This window comes from Pagrus major, chromosome 23 (genome assembly GCF_040436345.1).
Source record: "Pagrus major chromosome 23, Pma_NU_1.0".
NCBI lineage: Eukaryota > Metazoa > Chordata > Actinopteri > Spariformes > Sparidae > Pagrus > Pagrus major.
The window spans coordinates 14,508,635-14,531,850 of NC_133237.1; the positions used below are offsets into that span (position 1 = coordinate 14,508,635).

Consider the following 23,216-nt stretch of genomic DNA (forward strand, 5'->3'; position numbering starts at 1 on the left):
CCTGACATTTAACTGCTGCCTGCACCACATTTTATAGACAGGTTTATACACGTGGAGTCCCAGTAACATAAAACATGTTCTTCAAGCATGAGTTGCTGCTAAAAGAGAGCTGCAACTGTGCATAGGTGCTGATATTTGTGATATGCTTCCATTATCAGCTCTCACATGAAGTTTAAAAGCAGATGCACTGTGCTATTTGTTCTCTAGATTATAGATTAGATTACTAGATTGTAATCTTACAATATCTAAATTCTTAGGTTGATACACGCTCAATCCAGTTCCAGCCTGATGATTCACTTAATCTTTTAATGTCTTTGTTGTGAGTCCCCAAACGTCACATTGTCGGTATGAGAGGTGTTAAGGTGTGTGACAGTGTTACCACATACATGATCTTATTGACATGTAGAAGATGACTTCTCAGTATCAGTTACTGACAGCTGTGAGCACCATGTGCCCCTCAGTGCATTAAAAATAACTCTGCTGTATCTGCTGCCACCTGTCGGCCAGACTGGAGAAGAAGAAATGTCCTGGAGGAGCAGGAACTAACTCCTAACGTGCATCCAAATGATAGAAAAAAGGCTTCTAACTGTCCCATTATTACTGCTTATATGTGTCAATGGAAAATATATGCAATGACTTTTAATAACTTTAAAGGCTTTTCTGTCTGTGAAGTAGGTCTAAACAATATGCAAAATACAAAACAGACGGTGGGTATGGTAATTTTTGCATTTCATTTTTACTGAACGATCTATAAAAATGATGATGACGTGATTTTTGCTGGGATCTGTGCTAAAAAATCAAGCTCCCTTACATCTGAGGAATATGCTTTGTAGGCTGGGGCGTCGATAAATTGCGCAGTCATACTGTAAATCATTAAATGCTTCGTTGAGAGGATGAATTCATAAATAACGGTGAACTTGGCAAATGCTGCAAACGCAGACATAAACAATAATCATGAAAAGCAAAATAATTCTGATATATTTCACCAGACTACGTCATTTACAACTGATTTCCCTCGGGCAGCGTTTCTGTCACATCACTGTAGAAACCACATTAGTCCAGACTTTTTATTGTATACCATCTGTGCAAACTCTAGTACGCCTGGATCTGATGGCTTGAACTGGGGCTGTGCAACATGACAAACAAAATCTCACATCCCGATAAAGGTGATTTCACATCCTGATAATGATGCATATCAAAATAAAACACATTTCCTGTAAATTCAATGAATATCATATTTCTTTTACATTTTTAATTACACTGTATACACGACAAATAAAGCTAATAACTCATATTTGATTTGTTTTCTCCTTTTATTTAGAACCTTTGTGCAAAATTTCAATCAAGCATGTAACAAAATAGAAAACAATGATGTTAGGGTTAATAATATTCTCCTGTTCTGTGTCACATTCACTCTTCTCCATGTTTGTCTGTGCTGCCTTCATGTAAATTTCCTGCAGCATGGAACAAAACGCGTTAAATATTGCCATAAAGAGTGTGATTTGCGATATATAATAAAGTAAACGATAGAGCAGATAGCTACATGATTAACCCCAGTTAAAAAAAAAAACTCACTGAAAAGTCACTTTAGTGAGATTAAAGGGGTAATCCCACAGTTATTCATTATACTCCCATCAAGTTGGGGGGTTAAAAAGAGACTGAAGCAGCAGTGGCTGACATAAACTGGCTTTAAGCTGCTAGTTAGGGCTCCAAAAACATCAGATCCTACAATTCCCATAATGCAACTTAATGGCATCAACAAGGTTACTTCTTGCAGAGCTCCCTTTAGAGTTACAGAGGACATTACACAACTGTAATCTTATCTACATGGGTGTGTCCATAGATGTAGATGTCACTCAGTGCTCCCTGCTACGTGCTCTTCCTTATGTTCAACCAACCGTCGCCTCTGGCAAAAGATTTTACCACACATGTCACAGCAGTGGGGTTTTAGTCCTGAGAAACGTATCACGTGTGCTTTGAGATGACCGCGGGTGTAAAACAGCTGCCCGCACTTTTCACAGCTATACGGTCTCTCTCCTGAGTGGGTCCTCCTGTGCACATTCAGGTGCTCCTTTTGGATGAAGGATTTCCCACAGTCTTGACATCTGAAGTCTTTGCTCCCCGTGTGCGTTTTTGAATGTATTTGTAGAGAATTAAGGTTGGTAAACTCCTTGCCACAAATATCACACACAGGGGGTCTGCTGTGAGCTGTTTGCAAACGACTTAGAAGCTCCTTCGTGGACTCACTCGTCTTCTGGTGTTTTTTTACGTGTTTCATGAAGGCGTAGGTGTACTTGAAACTCTTTCCACAAACAGGACAAACACAGCCGTCCTTTTGATTTTTAGCAGAAGCGTCTGCGCGAGGCAACACCTCTTCACCCTTCTGCTTCGTGCTGCTATTTTCTCTTTTTAAAACCCTCCGTCTCTTCGCCTTTGCTCCTTTGCTCTGCCCCCACTCCTCACCGCTACTGCTGCTGCTGCTCTCATTCTGAGCTTCAGAGCCGTCTGAAGAAACTGGCTGCAGTTCAAGAGACGCCTGCGTTTCTGGTTGATCTTGCTCATTTTTCACGACTTCAGTAGAAGAAATGACAACCTCCTGTTCCTCCTGCTCCCCTTTTATCTTCAGGTCGATCAGCACAAAGCAGTAGTTCCCATCGTTGTTCTGAGCATCTGTAGTTGTGTCAGAGGAGCTCGGGACCACAGCGGTGCTGAGGTTAGACTCTTCTTGCGTTGCGGTCTCCTGCAGCACTTCCTCTTCGGTAACACCGCTGTTGGTCAGTGGAGTTTCTGTAGCTAGAAAGGAGAAGGAAGCAAAAGTTACTCAGCTCTTGGGTTTGAGGTGAAACAGTTGATAGGTGGCGTTTGTATGCCCTCTGCTACGAGGGAACAGAGAGGGCCGATGGCAGGTTAACGAGGGGGATGGCCATTCTCGTCACAAGCAAAAATCTGTCAAGTGTGACCAAACATTTGTTATTGACACAACATTTGCACAAGACTGTATATGTACATCTGTTGTGTTTTTGCACATGCTTTTACACCATGTGCTATTGTCTACCTCAGTATGTATGAGTATGTATGTATAATATTTTTCTGTCCTTAGTAAATATTTGTTAAGAGGTAGAGACGTAGTGTACTAAGAATTTCAACCCAGCGGCGTGCCTGAAATGCGGCAATTTATTTTATAACTAACTGAGGCTATCGCAATTTCTGTTGCACCCAAGTTAAATGAAAAAAACTATGTCATCGGCATGTTTTTACTGTTAAGCTGATTTAATAGCCAAGATAAATTAAAGGCGTTTTAACTCAATACCCTCCCGAGTGCCTCAGACTTTGACATCGATTCTGAATGAGCAAGGTCTCTAAACTGAAGAGCACCAGAGGGACACTATTTTCCACACAAGCTGTCCTGTTTACAATCATTTACATGAATAAAATGTGAACATTTAGTCTGGAGCCCTGAGAACTTGTGTGTTTTTCCATTATTTCCAGTTGTTGTGAGGGGGTGTTTATTTTGGTGGGGGTAAACATAAATATGTAGGATCCTTATTACCATTATTTTTTTAATAATCTGAGCCTGGCAGAATGACAATTTGCACAGGAAGTCAGTCAACTAAGGGAATGGTACTGTATCCTCATACCATTTAGCATCTTAACAATACAATACTGTAGACCACCATTCATTTTCAGGTTTGGCCCCCCCCCCAAGGGAAAAAAAGGTCTGTGCACCCCTGGACTTGAGGCTACCTGGTATCTGGTGCAGAGAGTCGAGCTTTTCACTTGGGAGCTCCTCTTTCGGTCGGTGAAGCTGGGCTTCGGACAAAGCTAACGTTATGGTCCTCTCCACCTCCCCGAGGATCTCCTCCGCCGCTGCGCACAGACGCTGCTGAATAAACGACCTCAGCTGGAGCATCGTGGGAGTCCTCGATGGACGGAAGATGGTGGAGAAGAAGGCGAAGGACTGAACTCAACAAAACCATAAACAGGAGCCACGCTGCTGCTGCCTGATGTGGCGGCAAACAGGCGTCATGTGACAACGGGTGGAAAAGATCGTATATTGAAGAAGATGATTCACTCGGAGAGAAAAACAGAAAGTGTTTTTCTCTTTTTTTTTTATTTAGGGTTCTGGGTTGGTAAAATGTCAAAGTTCTATCATAACAAAGTTATTAACAACAAATCCCTTGAGTCTTAACCAAAGAAGCACTTTACAGGACTCATGGGAAATGTAGTTGTTATGCCAGGGAAATAATCTGTTTTCTTTTAGAAAATTTCTTTTAAAAATGTAATTGTTTTTTTGTTTGTTTTAAATGTGTTGGTTTCAGACACATGAGTAGCCAAGCCATAACAGGAGTAATGAAAATCCACATATACCATCCAGAATATCTACACAAAGTTACAACGTTTTGCTAGATACAGCCTTGAAAGAATATCAAGAGGTTCACAAGAGTATTGGTGTGAATGTTTTTAACTGGCGGTCACAGCCAGGAAAAGATAAATAGACCACAGTCATGTGATATGAAACTTTATTGTCGTCCTTGTGGAAACTTGGTTTCTCTATAACAAGACATCATGTAGAACAATAGACGATAATACATGACATGTATTGCACTCTGATGGTCAAAGTGAAATTGGTTTTACCGATAGGATCAGTCAACAGTCATGATAAGTGCCGACTTTCAGCAGTCTGATTCATATAAACAGAAACAGAATCCTTAATGGATTTATGAACATATTTAAACTGTGTGGGGTTTTTAGTGACAGGTAAATGGGCTCTAGAAATAAATCTAATATTCACAGTCACCAATGTGTTTGTGTGTCACATGTAGAACGTTCCTTTCTTATTTTGGTTTCAAATGTCTGCCTGATTCTGTGATTAAACGATTACTGCAACAAAGATTAAATAAATAATAAAATCATTCATGTGACGGTGGAACAATATCAGTATACATGGATGGAATCTGGCTTACTCTAAGCAACTGTAAAATACACTTATTTGTAGATTTGTTATTTTTGCGAGGGTTTATGGTAACATTGCTCCTCATAACCATATTAGTGTCCTTGTGCAAGACACCGTGTCTACATAGAAATAAAAATAATGTAATGTACAAATGTCATTACAGTATTGTCACACATCAAATTGATAACAGGCTGATAAAGAAAGCAATGTTTATAATAACTGAACTCAAATTGTTACTAATATTCAACATGGGACTTTCTCGTGGGAAACATTGGCTCATGAAATCTCTTAACATTGCTAATTTCAAACAGTTAAATGTAGTAAGTGAGATTTCCATGTCTTTTTTAATAATAGAGCCTATAAATACTGTGAAAGTATCAAAAAATTCAGTGACAGAAAAGCACACAGCTTGTATTCAGAAATCTTTTTATTTAAACGTGCCATCAGGACTTCTTTAAGGTTGTGTTGATTAAAGATACAGTCACCACCCTCAATAATGCCTCCAGGACGGTGGTGCTTAAAAAAAACTCCAGCAGAGCTGATGCAGGCACATGATGGGTGGTGTCTGCTCAGGCCTGTGAGAGCTGACCAATCGGAGCAGACTGGGCCTTTCGGTAGCGGGGCCTTAAAGAACAAAAGGTGAACAGAGGTGCTGCAGCGATGGACAGTATGAGAAAAATAATGTGTTTTTGAACATTAAAGCCTGTTAAAGTTTTCTAGTAGGCATCCAAAATAAAAGTATGAACCTATAAATGACCACAGTGTGACAGTTTTCACTCTGCTGCTGCCTTTTCATGAGTTTCCAGGTGCACTTTAAGATTAGGTGCAAACCTGTATCTCATACCACAAATCTGGCAGGCGTACGGCCTCTCTCCTGTGTGTGTGGTCCTATGTCTCGTCATCTGTCCACTCTGGCGAAAACTTTTACCACAGATGTCACATGGGTACGGTTTTTCTCCTGAATGGTATCTCATGTGTGTTTTGAGGTGGCTGCTAGTGTTAAACAGTTTGCCACACAGGCCACAATGATACGGTCTCTCCCCTGAATGACTCCTTTTATGAATCGTAAGGTTCTGGCTCTGACTGAATGCTTTCCCGCAAACATCACAGTGATATGGTTTCTCCCCGGAATGGGTCCTCACGTGCACTATCAGATGCTCCCTTCGGTAAAAAGTTTTGCCACATTCTTGACACATGAAGTCTTTTATGCCTGTGTGTATTCTTTCATGCAGCCGGAGACAACGGTTATTGGCAAAAGTCTTGCCACAGACGTCGCAAAAATATGTTTTGTTGTGGCGACTTTGCAAATGATTGATCAGCTCTTTCGTAGACTGGTATGTCATCCCACAAACATTGCAATCAATCTTGTTCTCATGTGTTTTGATGTGCTTCATCAAAGAGCCGATATACTGGAATCCCTTGCCACACAAATGACAAAAACTGCGTCCCTTTTCATTTTTACATTTGTCATTTGGCAATGCTGCTCGGCCCTTCTTATTATTAACGCTGCCGCTTTGTCCTTGCAATATCTGTCCTGTCTGTTTTATCGGTGTGGTCTGTTCTCCTTTGCTGTTGACCAGCGCCTCGTCATCTTCCATGTCCTCACTCTGGGCTGCAGAGCAGTCCGAAGAAACTGGCTGCATTTCATATGACGTTTCTGTCTCCGGCTGATCTTGCTCGCTTTTCACAATTTCAGGAGAAGGAAAAACTATCTCCTCTGTTTGACTGTCATCACCAAGTTCCTCCTGCTCTTCTTTTATCTGCGGCATCTTAAAGTCCGCCTGAACCAAGCAGTAGCTCCAGTTGTTATTATCCATATCTGTGCTGGTTTGAGAGGGTCCTGCGACCTCAGCGCTCAGACTGAAGTTAGACTCTACTGGTGTTGAGGGTCCTGGTTTTTCCTGGAGCAGCGGAGCATCACATTCACCTCCATGTTCCACATTGCTGCTGGTCAGTGAAGGCTCTTCAGCTACATGAGAGACCGAAGCAAAAGTTACCCAGCAGCCTGTAATGTTTCTTTATACAGATACACACAATATGAAAAACTTAAATTTGAAAGGGCACTCCTACATCTCCTTCTGAGAGTTTCCATTTAAGTGGTTTGTCACTTTAAAAAGGTGCACCATGTAGTTTTGGGATTTTTTTCTGCCTAAATAAACTAAATAAACAGACTCTCTTCGTGTCCCTGACTGAATAAACAAGCTGACCCACAGGGTCAACACAGCTTCATACTGTTTTACTTTGTTTATATGTGGCGGACCCTGCCACCTTTCTAGCTTCAAACAGTGTTCTGGAGACCTTATTTTCCTCTGAAAGCAGCTTGTTTATTCATTTATATAAAATGTATGTCTGAGTTTGTATCATTACCTCATTAATATTGTAAATATTAAAGTTCTGAGTTTGAATTTCTTCTCCAAAAACTACATAGTGCCCCTTTCATGAAGCAGCTGGGTTTTTTTCTGCTGGGTAGCTTGTGAGTATAAAAATGTACCTTAGTACAGTACTTGAGTAAATGTACTTAGTTACTTTCCATTTCCTTTGCTAAAACATTTCTACTGTGTCTGCAGCAGAGTTCACACGGAGGCTCGCGTGCGTGCGCGCATGCGTGGAAAGCAGGACACAAACATCCATAGCCATGTAACTGTTAGCTACTTCTTCTTCAGCTACCATTTTACTGCTAAATAGAGTAGTTTAAAGCGCATTCAACTCGAGCCACACACCTGGTTTCTTTCGCAGGAGGTCCAGCTGGTGTCGCAGACTTTCGACCTCCTCTTTAGAGCGACTAACTTCGGCTTCGTACAGCGCTAACCTTATGGTTTTCTCCACCTCCCCGAGGATCTCCTCCGCTGCTGTGTACAGCCGCTGATGAACAAACGACCTCAGCTGAAACATTTTGGTGTCCATGTCTCAGGAGAGTCTTATCGCACCAAAACATCCGCGACAGGAGATGGATAGCAAAAGATGAAGTCAGCTAACCCAGCTCAAAGCTGTCAACACCGAGAGTTTGTCAGCTGCTGGCAGCCGCAGTATCACTTCCTGTTTGGATCGTTCACAATAAAAGCATCAACGCCACGTAGAGGTGGATCAACAACATGATCTAAACTGAAACTATTACCTTAGACTCTGAAACTCCCACACTCCCACACAGAGTTTAAAAGCCTGCCAACTCCTCTCCAGTTAGTTATAAATGAAGAAGCATATTGGATGAGAGGTGAAACGTCTTCAAGAAACTGAAGTCCAGCTGCCTACTATACAGCACCTAGGTTTGTTTGTTTGTTTGTTTTCTTACAGAACATAATGCAGTATGTCATTTATGATTATTCAGTTCCCCGTGAAGTTTACTGTTTCAGTGTTTCAGAGCACTGGTGTCATTTAGGACAATACAGTTTACTGTTGAACTGTGAAGTTTTTGATAACCACACTGAAAGGGGTTCACTGCAAAAAATGTATATTTATGTACATGTTTGATCGATATATCTTCGAATTGAATTGACTAAATCATGAAATGGAAATTGCAATTCTAACTTCTTTTTAAAGCGCCGAGCATGAATTGTGGGATGGAGTAAGATTGGTTAGTAGACATGAGAGTATATTGAATTGTTGTTGTTTCATAATTAAAAGACGCATGAGGAAATTGATTTATGAATGAAATATTATATTATAATGTATTATATTTACCTTGAGTTTTAATAATCTAAAGAAATATATAATCATTCAGTTGATAATAGCCATACAGAATGTCTAAATGTCTAAATTATGACTGAAGTCTGTGAAAGTCAGTGCTTATGAGGCACATCACATACTGTAAAGTTCTCTGGTTTTATTTTGAAGGGCATACAGTCGAACCGGAAGTGCTGTTCTCAGCAGCGGACCGTTTGTGTGGATCGGAGATCAAAGCTGCTAAAGCCGAAGATAAACACACCGTCCTGAAAACTGAGAGATGTCGTTTTGTAGTTTCCTCGGTGGAGAGGTCTTTAAAAACCACTTTAAACCAGGTACGTTCATGACTTTATGTTATCATTACTTCTGCACAACGGGTGCTGTTTTTTAGAGACTGTTTGGCAAAAGTTGACTTCACGTGAACTATTTAGCTAGCCACTGTTAGCTTACCATTCATTGTACGGCTGAATAAGTTTACAAACCAGCTGTGTGTATCGGACTAGACTGTCCACGTCGTTCCTGGTGGGCTGAATTTACTGACAGAAACTCTTGGGAGGGGTTGGCACTGTACACATGGTCAGATATTTCAACTGATGGGCTTAAATAGTGAACAAACACTGTTAGCTAACTTAGAGAGGTTTTGTAACCCATGCTCAGGTTACACAATAACTCTTATCACAAAACTGGCTGTTTAATAAATGAGAGGTTAAACTTCAACTTAAAATATACAGCCATAAACAAAGACAAACACTACAACATGATGTATTAAAATTATTATTTTGTCAATTGTCATTATTTTGACAATTGCTTAAAAATCATTACAAAAAGCACATATAATGTTATGAAAAACTGATGTTTGATCACAGCTGTAAATGATTAAACTTGGCCAACACAGTACAACAAGCTGATCTATTAAAATAGTGGCTCTGTAACTATCATCTCTCATCCATTACTCCTCAGGGATTTATGTATGTACCAAGTGTGATCACGAGCTGTTCTCCAGCCGGTCAAAGTACGAGCACTCGTCTCCCTGGCCAGCCTTCACAGAGACCATCCATGAGGACAGTGTGTCCAAACATAAGGAGAGACCCGGGGCATATAAGGTACAATTCGCGGGGAAAAGACTTGTATATTCAGTATGAACAGTTGAAAAACAATTGTAATAAACTACTTCCAACCCTTAAAAGACGATTGAAGGACTTGTTAAATGCATTCAACGTTGATGGCCCTGAGGAAATGCTCAATCCTCATTCAGATGTATCATGTTGTTTCAGGTACGATGTGGGAAATGTGGAAATGGACTTGGCCATGAGTTTATTAATGATGGACCAGCCAAAGGCCTTTCTCGCTTCTGAATATTCAGCGACTCACTGAAGTTCGTCCCTAAAGGTACAACAGTGTGATTATATCAAACCACTGGGTATTTTGGCCCTTGTTTTGCACATATGCAAATTTTACAGCAGAGATGACATGTAGACCTAGACTGATACATCTGCAGGGCCAGTATATCAGATGATGTAAAGCTATCGCAGATGTATGAAGGAGTATTTACATATTTATTGGCTAACAAGAAATTGCAGTATATACCTCATCGTCCCCCTCTCTCTCCTCTCCACAGATAAGGTTGATGGACAGTAAAGTGAGCCGTTAGAGGGAAGTGCTGCTGGACTTTTCTCTGTGCTGCTGAAGGTGCGGACAGTGGATGAAGAGTTCTGGGATAAAGCCCAATCTGGGAGCTCCAGGGCTCTGATGAACGATGGCCTCACTGTACAGCGAGAACAGAGGACTGTTCTCAACACCTTTTTTTATTATGCAATCAACGTCAGCATCTGCAGGATAGCATCACTGATTACACGATCACCATCGTATTGGTTTGACATTTATTGAGATTTATTTATAATGCTTGAGATTGTCTCATGGGGAGAATATACCTCTCATAATTATATCTGCTATTTCCTACTGAGAGACTAAAAGTGTTTATTCACCTTCAGTTTGGTCTTTAGTTCTTCCTGCTGTCCCCAAACTGTCAAAGTAAAGAAACAAGTGTAGCAGTCTCTCAGAAGGCTGACGAAACTGTGAGTCTGAGACTAGATGAACCTTCTCTAAAGATTACGCTTGACACTTTGACATTTTATTCATCAACTATGGCCTTTACCTGCAGTGTTTGGTGTGCTAGATACAGTAAATGAGTAGCAATACTTTCTATTTTCACACTTTTGACAGGCTTTATGTGAATGGAACACAATAACTGATATGAAATAAATATATTTTAAATGAAAATGACAGTGCTTTGATGATGAGTTGATGTCTGTGTTCTTGTTTTATATGATGAAGTCGCTCTTTCTTCTGATTGAGTCGTTTTAGTTATTTATATATGATCTAATATCACTACACAGTCTGTAATGAGATGAGAGACATGTTTTGTACAGAACTGGATGAAGCCAGACGGATCTAAAAACTAGTTCTGTCCCTTTACAAGGAAATGTAACATGAAACTCATTTCCTGGTGAGGAGGTGAAACCACTTCCTGGTCATATGTTTTCTAACCTTTATAGTATAATTATTTAAAATCTTTATTATATAATATATTATTGTATTATGTGATGACAAGTGTAATTTTAAAGTTTAAAACCCACACATTTGGAGCTGACTGAGCAGTCGACATCGACACTACGGCTCAGTCACGTTAGTGCTGCCATCAAGTGGAAGCAATGAGAGTATATTCTGAGCCGACAGATGGAGGACAGAGTTGTTGACACTTGATCCGGCCACGCAGGTCTATTCCAGTTTAAGCCGTGTTGCTCTCTTTGTAAACAGCTAAAAATTTCTTTTGGTTTAAGAAAATTAAAATGGACGAAATGTCATATTGCTCTTTCTCTGGTGGAGAAGAGTATAAGAATCACTTCCAACCTGGTGAGTAGTACAGTAGCACTTAGTGAGGCATGAAAGTAAAAGGTCATTTGTCCATTCATTGATACTTTTTGCCCTCTTAGGTATATACGTGTGTTCTGAATGTGGACACGAGCTATTTTCCAGCACGTCGAAGTTCGAGCACTCTACTCCTTGGCCGGCCTTCTCACAGACAATCCATGAGGACAGTGTCTCCAAACACCCTGAAGCATGGGGACCCATAAAGGTAGATTACGTTTTTCTAAGTTGCTAGATGACACGATGTTTGCTTAATTGGTTGACTTGCACTTAATCATGTGATCTAGAAGTACAGATCTTTAATTTGAACCACGTGTATTCAAATATATTAAAAAAGGTTTGTTGTGGGAAGTGTGGCAATGGACTGGGCCATGAGTTCTTGTACGATGGACCAAGAGAAGGGCTGTCACGCTTCTGAATATTCAGCAGCTCGCTGACGTTCATCCCTAAAGGTGAGCGGTGTCTATCTTTCACATAAACATACGTACATGTCATGTGTAGTCACAGTATTTACATTTGCTTTTAACCACACATATTCTTGTTACCTTGCACTGTTTACTTCATGTATTGACCTATGACCTCATGTTTTGTAACTCACTTAAGCCATGTGAGCGATGACCTGATCTAAGCATGAACTGTTTTGGTCACTTCAGTACCTTCGTAGAGTAGGTGTTGAAGATTCACAGCACTTCACAGTTTTGATAGATTGCAACTTTATCATCTGACTTTAACCCACATTTTGTTTTGGCTTCAGAAAAGGCTGATGGACAGAAAGGTGAGCTGTGAAAGAAGAGAAAGCTTTCTGCTGCTGAAGGTGCGGACAGTGGATGAAGTGCTCCAGGACAAAATCCTGATGGAGATCTGGGGCTCTGATGGGCGTTGGCTTCACTGGGCAGCAACAACAGACCGGTCTTACCCACTTTTTTAACCCATGAGCATAAAGCAGGGGTTTTCCAACTTTACGTGCCCAGGACACACCAAGGGGCAAGCCAACATCTCAAAGCACGCCTGTATTTATATCCGTGCAAAAAAGCCTCTGTAACACGTGATATTTAGTCACTCAGAGCCATTGATGTGTTAAACTCTAATACTTTATATATAGAATTTGTTTTGGAAAATGAATGTGCTGATACAGGAAATTAAAAAATCATTCATTACTTGTTGTATAGTTGTATGTTGCACTAATCATCTATGGTTGTAACGAAATCCCACGGCACACCATTTGGGAAGCACTGATTCAGAGACACACACAACAGCAACATATTCACTTACATTTAATTGTACTGCAACTGTACAGAAATACTGTAATAGTTTACACCGCTCCCTGGCAAAGAGTATAAGATGTTTTACAGTTATATTAACCTCCTGCTCTAGATCTATGAAAAGTATGTTGAACAAACAAGACTTCATGTTTTCTCAAAAGTGTAATTGCACTCTTCCATCAGTTGATGGTGCTATGTGCCCTAAAAAAAAATAATCTAAAATGAACTGTAATTATAACTCACCCACTGCATCACTGTGGGCAGACTGGTAGTTTGCTCTCTGTGCAAAAAGGAGAGATATTCATTACTGTAATTTATGAGTACAAACATCTCTCTGAACAAAATGGCTAAAGTGAAGCAGACAGGAATATCCTGTCTGAGCTCCATATATTCAGAGCAAAAGTCTTTTTCTTTTACTGATGATGTAATTCAATTGCTTTTCATTTAAATGTACTTGAGCAACTGTAGAATATTTGTTTGACAAGTATAAATTTGTGTCCACTAGTTGCTAAAGTCCACTGATTAAGAGTACAGTAACTATCTGAACAGCATGTACCCCTGAGCAACAGATCCTGAAGTAATCTGGATAACATAACTGGGTAAAACTCAGACCTCACTTCATGTTCTAGACCTGAGAGGGTTCTGTGTTTCCCTACCGGGCAAACTTTTCCAGACAGCTCGGGTAAACCTGCTCCTTGGCTCGTGGAGCGGTGGAATTATAAACAAACCGAAGATGCGGGAGTACGTTCAACAGCTCTTGTGCTGTTTAAGTGTCTGGGGACGAGCAGGTGTGGAGCTGCTCGTTTCAAAGGCTCCAAGATCAGAGGGGGAGATGAAAGCTGCAGCGTCAGGCGGAGGATTAAGAGCGGAAGTGCAAACATTCGTAGATTGTAATGATGTGATGTGCTAAAGTATTTAAAGCAAAGACTGTTGTGTGCATTGAGTGCGTTGATGGTTTTGACTGTAAGGTATGATCAAAACTCTTGAGTTCACTTCAGAGGGAGCAGCTGCTGCAAATGTGCTTTTACCCCTTGTATTTAAAGAGGAGTATTTGTTTATAATTTTGCCCCAAAGTGATGAAGGCTTAAGATCAAAAATCCCACTGATTTTGAGTTGAAAGGCCAAGCTTGAATCCAAATGTTGCCTCTGACCTCACTCCAAGCTCTTCATTAACTGAGTAATACCTTCCTTCTGACTGATTAGACGCCTTTGTGGATGATCCTCTTGTTGTGTTGCCACACACACAGCTGGCAGACAGACTAAACTGTCCTCGGGGGTGACGTCTGGAAGAGGAAGGGAGAGTTAGAGAGAGAGAGAGCTCCAAACTCCACAACACACAGACAGACGAGACCAAAAATACAAAGATAAACCACATGTGAGAATGAGAGATGGGGAGGAACGAGGAAATTGCCCCAAAACACAGGACTGTAATTAGCATTTGCTATCTGCTAGAACACTCCTTCTGGTTGGCATCTGAGCACAGCTGCATGGCCAAGAGGAAGCAAACAGGAAAGAGGAAGTGGTAATCCTCTGATAGAATCAAGAGATGGACTCGAATCTGCTGACCTCTGGGGCTCGTCCTGCTTGTATAAGCAAACGGGATCCTTAATTACATTAAACTACTCCAAAGCCTTCCCCAGTCCCAAAGGCCGAGCCTCGAGCTGCAGCTGAACATATGTGTGTGTGTGTGTGTGTGCCACTGACTCATTCGCAGGACATCTTGTTTTAATTGAAACGTATATGAGCCTGTTGCTTAGATGTGGATGTTTACGGGCGCTGCACCTGCTTCTGTTTTGAACCACAGAGTAAAGTGTCTCATTCCGGCACCACATGTCACGACATTAAATTCCCTCAAACACGTGACCGACACATCACAGCAATTTATGAAATAGTCACACAATATAATCTACAGGATTCCAGAAAAGCAGGATCGTCACACCGGAATCCAGGTTTACGCAACAAAAGCACTTTCATTAAAGTGGATACAAGGAACCTTTATTTCTCGTAGACTCTGGCGGCCCCTGTGGACAAAAGGGGTATCAGCACCGCCGCTTTCGGTGGCGAAGATTTTAATCTGGCGAATGTGTGCATGAAAAAGAAAGACACAATGTATTTTTAGTACTAGTTTTCTCATGTGAACTCAGGCTGTGAGACCCCTCAGTTCATCCACAGCACTCAGCGTAAAAAAAATGAGTTTAATTTTTATAATTCACCCGGCTCGAATAAATCTGAAACTGACCTGGTGACAGGCATTAAGAATAACTACCATAACTACATAGAAATTGTCTATTAATCTTCTCGCTGGTCTCGTTTGCGTATATCATAAACTGAGACTGTTCCATGCGGTGAAAAGTATGGTGGCCCAGAAGGTCAAAACACAACAATGTTACAGAAAACACAGTATTTGACAAACAGATTTGTATTAACAAATAAGTAACCATGACCAAAGTGAAGCTTATAGATTTAAGTTTGTCACTGTTTCTCGAACTGAACATATACTGTATGTCCCCATCCTTGAATATATCACAGGGAACTTTTCTATGGTGGCCCTGAAGGCCAAAACACAACAACAACATTTCATAAAACACAACAGCATTGCACAAAACAAGACATTTCACAAATTCGTATTCAGGGTTTGTATATGGACACGAATTTGTCACGAAAAAATGTACAATTCACGCCCATCTACACAAACCCTCTGATTAAATTTCATCACTGTTTCACGATCTGCCATGATGCTGCGCTGGCTCCACACACTCCACAAGCTGTGATCACTTTGTGGCAGGAATTTAAAAAAAAAAAAAACCTCCTTAATGCGTGCCCGTAAGAGAAACAGAGAAAACTCCCTTTCATCAGACAGTAATATCTGCAGCATGTGATGTCTTCATCCATACATGGCGGGGCTGCCCTCCACATGTTATAGACGCACATATGCCGGCCAAACATCTCCCCTCTGTGTAATGAATGAAAGGATAAACAAAGCTTTTATACATGACACTGGAATGTGATTTCCGCTCCGGATCAAAAGAAGGCTCTGGAAACTCGAGGCACTCCAGGTTGGGCGCTGTTGTAATTCTGTCAGGACAACATGTGTTGGAAAGAGACGGGGCTTACGAAATCCAAAATGAGAATCGTCCTCTCTGATATTCCCAGCAGTGAACCGCAATGTAAAAATGGGGAGTTTACCGACCATATAAACAGATTTTATACGCATGTGAAATGCATATCTCGACGGGTCGTATCGGTTGTAAACACTGTAAATGTGGACTGGGGAGTAATAAAAATACAGTTACATTGAGGAAGAAACAGTGAAAAACCTCAATTTTTGGTTCGTTCCAACAAAACGTCAACAGCTTAAGCATGCGAGGGATCGTTTTGCAGGACGCAAAAAAGCCAAAGAGCCTCGTGTAAAATCCCAAGTATGAGGGCTCCCAGAGAGAAAATAAACAACATGAGTAATCTTCAATGGCTTCTGCCGCTGTATTGTCACCTTTTATCACTCGATCACATTCCAGTTTCTGAGCTCCACCAGCTTCAATAACACAGGGGGGGTTTTGAACATACATGTATATGCAAACATTTCTCACTATCTGCACTCTAATCTGTTCAGGGAGATAGGACCCCGAGACAGAAGCACAGGTTGGTCTGAAAGCTTCAAAGGGAATACTTGAGGTGTGTGGCACAGGTATTGTTCACGCAGATCAGGGAGAAGGGCTCCTTATATTCAGGGGAGAGAAGCTTTAAAACAGGCTGATTGGGTGCCCACATGTTCACTTTTATCCTCCCTTGATCAGAGACTTTGGGTTTGAAAGGCCCTAAGTGGTGAGTTTCCAGAAAGAAACCGTGGACCAACTGTGCATCTTGTCAGATTCTTATAATTTTGGAGTTTGCTGCACGAGTTCAGAGGCTTTTAAAACCGATCAAATGGAGCCTGAGATAAAAGTGCGCCAGAGGCAAGGAAACATTTATCAACCGCACCGTCTTTTAGAGTATGGAAATATCAGGACGGTTTTGGATTTCGGCTGAATGATTTAAAAGGAGGCCGGGCTCACAGATAGTCAGAGCAGTGATGGACTGTGGAAAATGCCATATTTGTGTCAGCGCGTGTCCAGAAATGTCAACGGCCTTTGACTGTCTGGAGAGTTTTATGGCACGCTAAAAACATCTTGCCGAACGCTACTAAGGAGAAGAAAGTAATTACCTCAGTCTTTCCCCGGGTACAGTGCCACAGACTGTCTCCCTCCCCCCAAACCCCACCAAACCTCCACCCACCCACCCGGCTAACCCCAGCTCCCTGCAATTTGTGGCTGCTCATCCTCTGTCATCTTGGGCTATAATCCCAGTAGGCTCCATATGAGATCCAGATCTTACTGTTAGTGTGTTAAAAAGAAGACATCTGCAAGCATGTTTGTGAATACTCTTTTCCTTATCACTCTTTTCTATGTATGTATGTGTATGTGTGCGACACTTATACGTAGAGCCTGTGTAAAATTTCCGAGACCCTGCGACCCCCCACAGGTCTTAATAGTCAAAATTGCTCCTTTGGTCATGCTGATTGTTAACTTCTGTGGAGAAAATGTTAAGATGTGCCTGAGCTCCTCTGATTACAAGCCAATCGGGAAACCTATAATCTTCATCATTAGACAGTTATGGAGGTGTTCTGACTCAGTAAGTTTCTCAGTAGATATTGTGGAAAATAGACACGATGTCACATTTGCAACTTTTACCAAAAAAAGTGTGGTTAAATAAATAAATGTACATATTCTGGACGGGGGAATACATTGCCTGTACCACTGATATAATTTGCCTTGAAACTGATTGAAAAAAAAGGTCGTGAACCATTATGCTACTGTGGAACTGAAGTGTCATGACTAGAGGATGTACAAGGATCAAGGAGATACTGGAATAAAGACCCTTTTGATTAATGAGCTTTAGACGTGTTAGTAGGGGGATTTTGTTACCTCTGGACAGAGCCAGGCTACCTGTTTCCAGTCTTTATGCAAAGCTACTCTAACAGCTGCTGACTCAAACTACATATTTACTGTAAAGACATGAGAACGGTATCAATCTTCTCATCCAACTCGAAGCGAATATGTGTATTTAAAGCACATATAGCCTCTGTAGTACTGTATTTTATACCAAAGAATAATAATTACCGGATTTAAAAGAAAGCATTTAACATGTGTGTTTATTTGTGTGATCACATCTGGATCCCCCCCTTGTTGTATGAATGAGGGGAATTCCACATACCTTATGCAGCTTTGTGCCCCTCAGCACCTATTGTGCAACACACACACACACAGAGACACACACAGATTTTACCTTTTAAAGGCAACTCCTTAGAGTGTTCGTCGTGAGAGCCAACTATCCTTCTGGTGTTATGATTCATCACCTGCTTTTATATATCAAAATTAATCCTGGAGTACATAATTAATGTATCATCAGCGTTGGCATTTGGCACAGACAAACTTTAATTCTCCACATTTGCACTTTATTCTTTTACTTTTGTGCCAGGAAAGCAAATACCCTCTAATCTCACCTGTCAGTCAGCCTGCAGTAATTGTTTCTCTCTCAGCCCCTCCCTATTGGCTTGTCGGTGTGCTGGATTTGTGCAGAGGACACCATGTTATGCCAATACAGACAGTGTAGACAGAGAGTGTACTTTATGTTTTCCTTCATCTGCAACAATAATTTCCGGGAGTGAATGATCGCTTCAGAATCCAGATTAATTTTAAATGTATTTTTTGGAAGTCCGCAGAAAAGCCGTCCTGCTGTCATTTGGACCGGCAGCTCTGTTGTGTCCCTGAAAACACAGACCTCAAAACCCAAAGTGAGACCAGATGAGTGCTCCGGGAAGGAGAGGAAGATTTGTGTGTGAGTGTGCGTGACTGTGTGTGTGTTGGTTAAAAAAGATGAGGTCAAAGACTCAGAATACATTCCCACAGGAATGAGGCTCACAGACAACCCAATGTGATTATCAGCTTTATGACAAAGTGAGGGTGTGGTGGTGGTGGTGTTTTAAAGGAAGAGGACAAATATCCAGCTTCACCATGACCACAACTCTTTTGAAGCTGCGCTGATTTGTAAAAAGATTCACATAATCTCATTACATCACAAGTGAGATAGTTTTGGGAGATTTGCTTTCTTTCTGAGAGTGAAGCTTGGTAAATAGGCTACTGAGCGGCAGCCAGTTATCTTATCTTAGCATAAAGACTAGAAACAAGGGGAAACTGCTGGTCCTGGCTCTGTATGAAGATTACACAATTTGCCTCCCAGCACCTCTAAAGCTCACTAATTAACAAATATATCTTGTTTGTTTTATCTGTATAAAAATGTGTAATTCACCATTTTGCGACCAAGAAATAGTAAGTAACTCGCCACATATAACCCCATAAAATAGCAATTAACCCAATTTAAAGTTTTTCCACTTCACTTTTTATACTAACGAGACACTGTATTTCAATTAGTGAGCTTCAGAGGTGCTGGTAGGCAGCTTTACCTACCTTTTGACATAGCCACGCTACCTGTTTCCCCGTGACTTAGCTTAGCTGTCATTGAGTTATGCTAACCGGCTGCTGCTGGCTGTAGCTATTTAGCATACAGACATGTGAGAGTATCTATCTACTCCTCTAACTATTGGCAACAAAATAAATAAGCATATTGTCTATTTTCTATTTTCCTCCATCCCAAACAATTCTTCCTGTATTTGGCTTAAATGCACAGTATGTCATTTCTGCCCTTTAGTCTCTCAACCAAAAGAATGAAAACTAGGCTACAGACGTAGTTTAAAGTTGTGAAGTAGGGCGTGGTCATGGTCACCATTACCAATTAAAATCTATCTGACGTGACAATCTGTAATAAAGTTTTATGTTATGTTAAAGGTGCTACATGTAAGAACTGGCCTACTCCAAACAAATATCACCAGAGTAACCGCTAACTGTAGTTGCCATTAGCTAGTTAGCTCAGTTAGCTGTGCAGTTAGCGTCTGGACTGGAAAAAACAGATTTGACCAGATTTGAGTATTGTTGGAAACTTTTGGGATGATACAAGTAAACAAAATATAAAACAATAGTCGTTTGAGGCATTTTAATGCGTAAATGTATTTCTTTAACGTAGTTATATCTTTAAATACAGCTTTGGGAACGCGGGACAAGATCATTTATTCATCATCATACAACACAGGGTTGCATAATGAAATGGAAGTTCATAAACTCATTCATGCTACATAAATTACAGAATATACACACAGTTATTTATATACAAATATACATAAACACGTAGTCAATCTTTTGAATTTGCGTCGGGGTGAATGTAAACACCAGCAAAATGATGGTAATGATAATGTAGTCGGCATCTTCACATCAAAAGTTTGAAATCTGGGAAACACGTCCATCCACTTTGACTGTGTGTGAGCAGCAAGCATCAATGTGATAAACACAGAGTCCATGTGACTTAAATGGTTCAAACTGTGAAACATCCAATATTTAAAGTTCATTTATCTCCCACCGGCCTGTTTTTTTCCTGGGAGGTCACATATTTGGTACACTCCTGTCCCCTTTGGCCAAAACAACCATCAGCACCTTCGCTGCTTGTTTGAGTCGCACATGATTTTGCATTCCTGTGAAATGCAGACAGGCCCCACAGGGTAGAAGCACATCTCCTGTTTCTGTTACACACACACACACACACACACACACACACACACACACACACACACACACACACACACACTGCCCCTCTGGCCTTCACAGGACAGGTGATACTATTTTAGCAGACCTGACTCAACAGTGAAGCAACGGATGGAGCAGTTTTTCCTCCCTCTTTCGGGATGACAGCTCTCTTTTTCTCACAGTCGCTGTGACAGGTTGGAATTCGAAAAACATGGGAAACTCCAGAGCGTGGAGAGACAAACTGCTGTGGTTTTACACCAGTAATTACACTCAGTTAACACCCATCTGATGACTGTTTTTGTTTTTATTTACAGAGATCGCCCAGGTTTGAGTTGTTTACATAAATGAGCGCATGGCCACTGGTTAAATAACGAGACAGTCACCCCGCTGCTTGTTTCACATGCATCTTCGTCCCACCCAATTGCTTTCGATAAGCTGAGTGAGCGCGAAAATTAACGAGCACATCCTTCTGGGTGGCGGTTCTGGCCCAGTAACAGTAGCGCAGTGTTCGATCTAACTGTCCATGTCAGTGAATTGCGAAGATGGAAATAAAGTCTTTTTTCACACACTGGGCGGAAATAGATGGTGACAGTGACACATAAAAGGCAGTGCTGCGGTTTGGAGCTGACGTCATGGCAATCAACATTTAAGTCGACGAGGCCTTTCAATGAAGGAAAGCCACACAGAGCAGCCCACAAGCATTTCAGTAAGTAACAGTCTGGGATCGGGTACCACAAGTGGTACATGTGCACGCAGACTGGAACAATAGTCGTCCACAGGCACACGGATTCATGCAAAAGACCCTGAAGGCATGAAGTCTCTGCACGCATATCCACACACTTCACATAAACAGACACATGCTGCAGTTCAAGATGGTTCACCTTCACGGCTCCGTCAGATTTGCAGCCACACGTCTGAGTGAATCCCCCAAAGTGAGCTGGGAGGCATGAAACTGTATCCAGAGCTAATCACAGTTGTCTCTTTTTTAACCTCTTTATCACTCCATACTCTTCTTCTTTTTCTGTGAGGAAGACACAAACACAGAGAGGCACACACAAGCGCTCCCTCACTCTCCCCCTGCGCCTCCACCCTTCCCAACACACCCAATATCACTTAGGAGCCAACCACCAGATCCCACTTTTCACCGCAGAGCTGTGGATTAGAAAAGAAGGCATTTCCCAAATGGTCTGCGGCTTGTGTGATGACATGATTGTCATCCAGTTTAATTCCCTCTGTACTCTTTAGATTCCCGCTCGCCTGATTGTACCGCTACAATAAAGCACCCGGAGAAGGTAAATAACAGTTTAAAAAAACAGAAAAAGCGACTCCTGTACAGACTCGCTCCCTGGAAAGGCATCTTAGTTTTTATTGCCAAGATGAAAGACACGTTGAAAATAGCTCTGTGCAGCTGGTTTCCAGCGTTCGAGGAAGCATACATTTTTGTTTTTATGAAAAATATCTGTGGGCTCATATCGCTATACATGTTTATCAGTTATCAGTTAACGCTCTTCCTCCCATTTAAATTACTCCCATGTAGAACCCGGGGCATCATGCAGGTCTAACACTGCTTAATTCTTTCAAGGCCACTGAGGCTGTTGCACAAGCTCCGAACATCTCTCCTCTCAGACCTTTAGCACGTTCATCCTCTCAGTGATGTCTTTGTAAAGCTGCAAGGCAAGTCTGGTAGTCGGCGGGTTCTCCTGGAGGGGAAAAAAGATCGATGCACCTGCATGACGGTGGTGGGATGGAGGGTGGGAGGAGAAGAGGAAGATGTGGCTGGAGAGATCAGAGTGATTTCGTCTCCCCCGTCCATCCATCATTCTTATTAGCTTTGCGTATGTCTGCAGATGAAAGTTGGGAAGGCTCCAGGATAAGGGTGGGGCTTCACAGGCACTTTGTTGTCGGCTTTTGTATTCAGTGATCTTCTCCACCTGAGGGCTCGGCCATTGAGCATCTAACATGTAGCAGAGAGTGTGTGTGTGTGTGTGTGTGACGTCTTTTATTTCTTCAAAGGAGCTGCACTTCAGACACCAACAATATGATCATTAAAGGGACACTATGTAGTTTTGGGGAATATTTACAATATTAATGAGGTAATAATACACAAGCTGTTCTCAGAGGAAAATAAGGTCCCCAGAACACTGTTTGAAGCTAGTAGGTGGCAGGGTCCGCCAAATATAAACAAAGTAAAACGGTATGAAATTATGTTGTCCTTTAAGGTCAGTTTGTTTATTCAGTCATGACAACAAACGTTTGTTTAGGCATAAAAAAATCAGTCAATAAAGATCTTTCTCTTTTGATTAAAATGTCTTCCCAAAAACTACATAGTGCACCTTTAAACTATGTTGTTTTGGGAGAAGAGCAGATATAAAGTGAATTTCTTTATAGGTTATACATGCTACAATGTATCCAAATCAAAAGCAAAATTCTCTGACATACATCTTCAATTTTATATTTATTCCAGACGCAATAAAAAGCACCAGGTTCCCTTTGTAGGAAACTACGGCCATGAGTTTCTCCGGGGCGATGCTTTCAAAGATCTGTCAAGACGGCTTTAAGGATTCCGCCCGGTGTCTCGCGGCTATCGCAAATGGCCGACAGCTTCTTCCTCATCCTGGAAATTACAAAATGGGAGCGGAAAATTCTGCTTTTGCTGAGGAGGATTCGTAATTTGCTGTAATGGCTGACACATGTAGACGCCATCAGCCGGCCTCCAGCTATGGAAATCTCTATCAGTGGTCC

At 41.4% G+C, this 23,216-nt stretch overlaps 3 protein-coding genes and 1 pseudogene across 3 annotated transcripts; 2 read left to right on the forward strand and 2 right to left on the reverse strand.

Annotated features, from left to right (window-relative positions):
• Positions 1-1,294: 1,294 nt before the first annotated feature.
• LOC141019136 (uncharacterized) lies at positions 1,295-3,970 on the reverse strand. Its single transcript, XM_073493964.1, has 2 exons — positions 3,745-3,970; positions 1,295-2,793 (listed from the first exon to the last, which is right to left on the reverse strand). The coding sequence occupies exons 1-2, from the start codon at positions 3,908-3,910 to the stop codon at positions 1,853-1,855; spliced, it is 1,107 nt and encodes a 368-aa protein (XP_073350065.1). The 5' UTR covers positions 3,911-3,970; the 3' UTR covers positions 1,295-1,852.
• A 533-nt stretch (positions 3,971-4,503) lies between these two features.
• LOC141019135 (uncharacterized) lies at positions 4,504-7,937 on the reverse strand. The gene is made up of 2 exons (XM_073493963.1): positions 7,675-7,937; positions 4,504-6,923 (listed from the first exon to the last, which is right to left on the reverse strand). Exons 1-2 carry the CDS (start codon positions 7,856-7,858, stop codon positions 5,728-5,730), a joined length of 1,380 nt encoding a protein of 459 aa, XP_073350064.1. The 5' UTR covers positions 7,859-7,937; the 3' UTR covers positions 4,504-5,727.
• Positions 7,890-10,897, forward strand: LOC141019137 (methionine-R-sulfoxide reductase B1-A-like). The gene is made up of 5 exons (XM_073493965.1): positions 7,890-8,217; positions 8,786-8,949; positions 9,575-9,717; positions 9,889-10,003; positions 10,233-10,897. Exons 2-5 carry the CDS (start codon positions 8,895-8,897, stop codon positions 10,250-10,252), a joined length of 333 nt encoding a protein of 110 aa, XP_073350066.1. The 5' UTR covers positions 7,890-8,217; positions 8,786-8,894; the 3' UTR covers positions 10,253-10,897.
• A 503-nt stretch (positions 10,898-11,400) lies between these two features.
• On the forward strand, positions 11,401-12,699 carry LOC141019711 (methionine-R-sulfoxide reductase B1-A-like; annotated as a pseudogene).
• The last annotated feature ends 10,517 nt before the right edge of the window (positions 12,700-23,216 follow it).

What these genes read in the sequence shown, in the direction of transcription:
- LOC141019136 (XM_073493964.1), bottom strand. Translation starts at nt 3,910, where the DNA reads ATGCTCCAGCTGAGGTCGTTTATTCAGCAGCGTCTGTGCGCAGCGGCG. An exon ending in CTCTCTGCACCAGATACCAG is followed by an intron (nt 2,794 to 3,744) that starts GTAGCCTCAAGT and finishes TCTCCTTTCTAG; the next exon opens with CTACAGAAACTCCACTGACC.
- LOC141019135 (XM_073493963.1), bottom strand. Translation starts at nt 7,858, where the DNA reads ATGGACACCAAAATGTTTCAGCTGAGGTCGTTTGTTCATCAGCGGCTG. An exon ending in CCTCCTGCGAAAGAAACCAG is followed by an intron (nt 6,924 to 7,674) that starts GTGTGTGGCTCG and finishes TCTCTCATGTAG; the next exon opens with CTGAAGAGCCTTCACTGACC.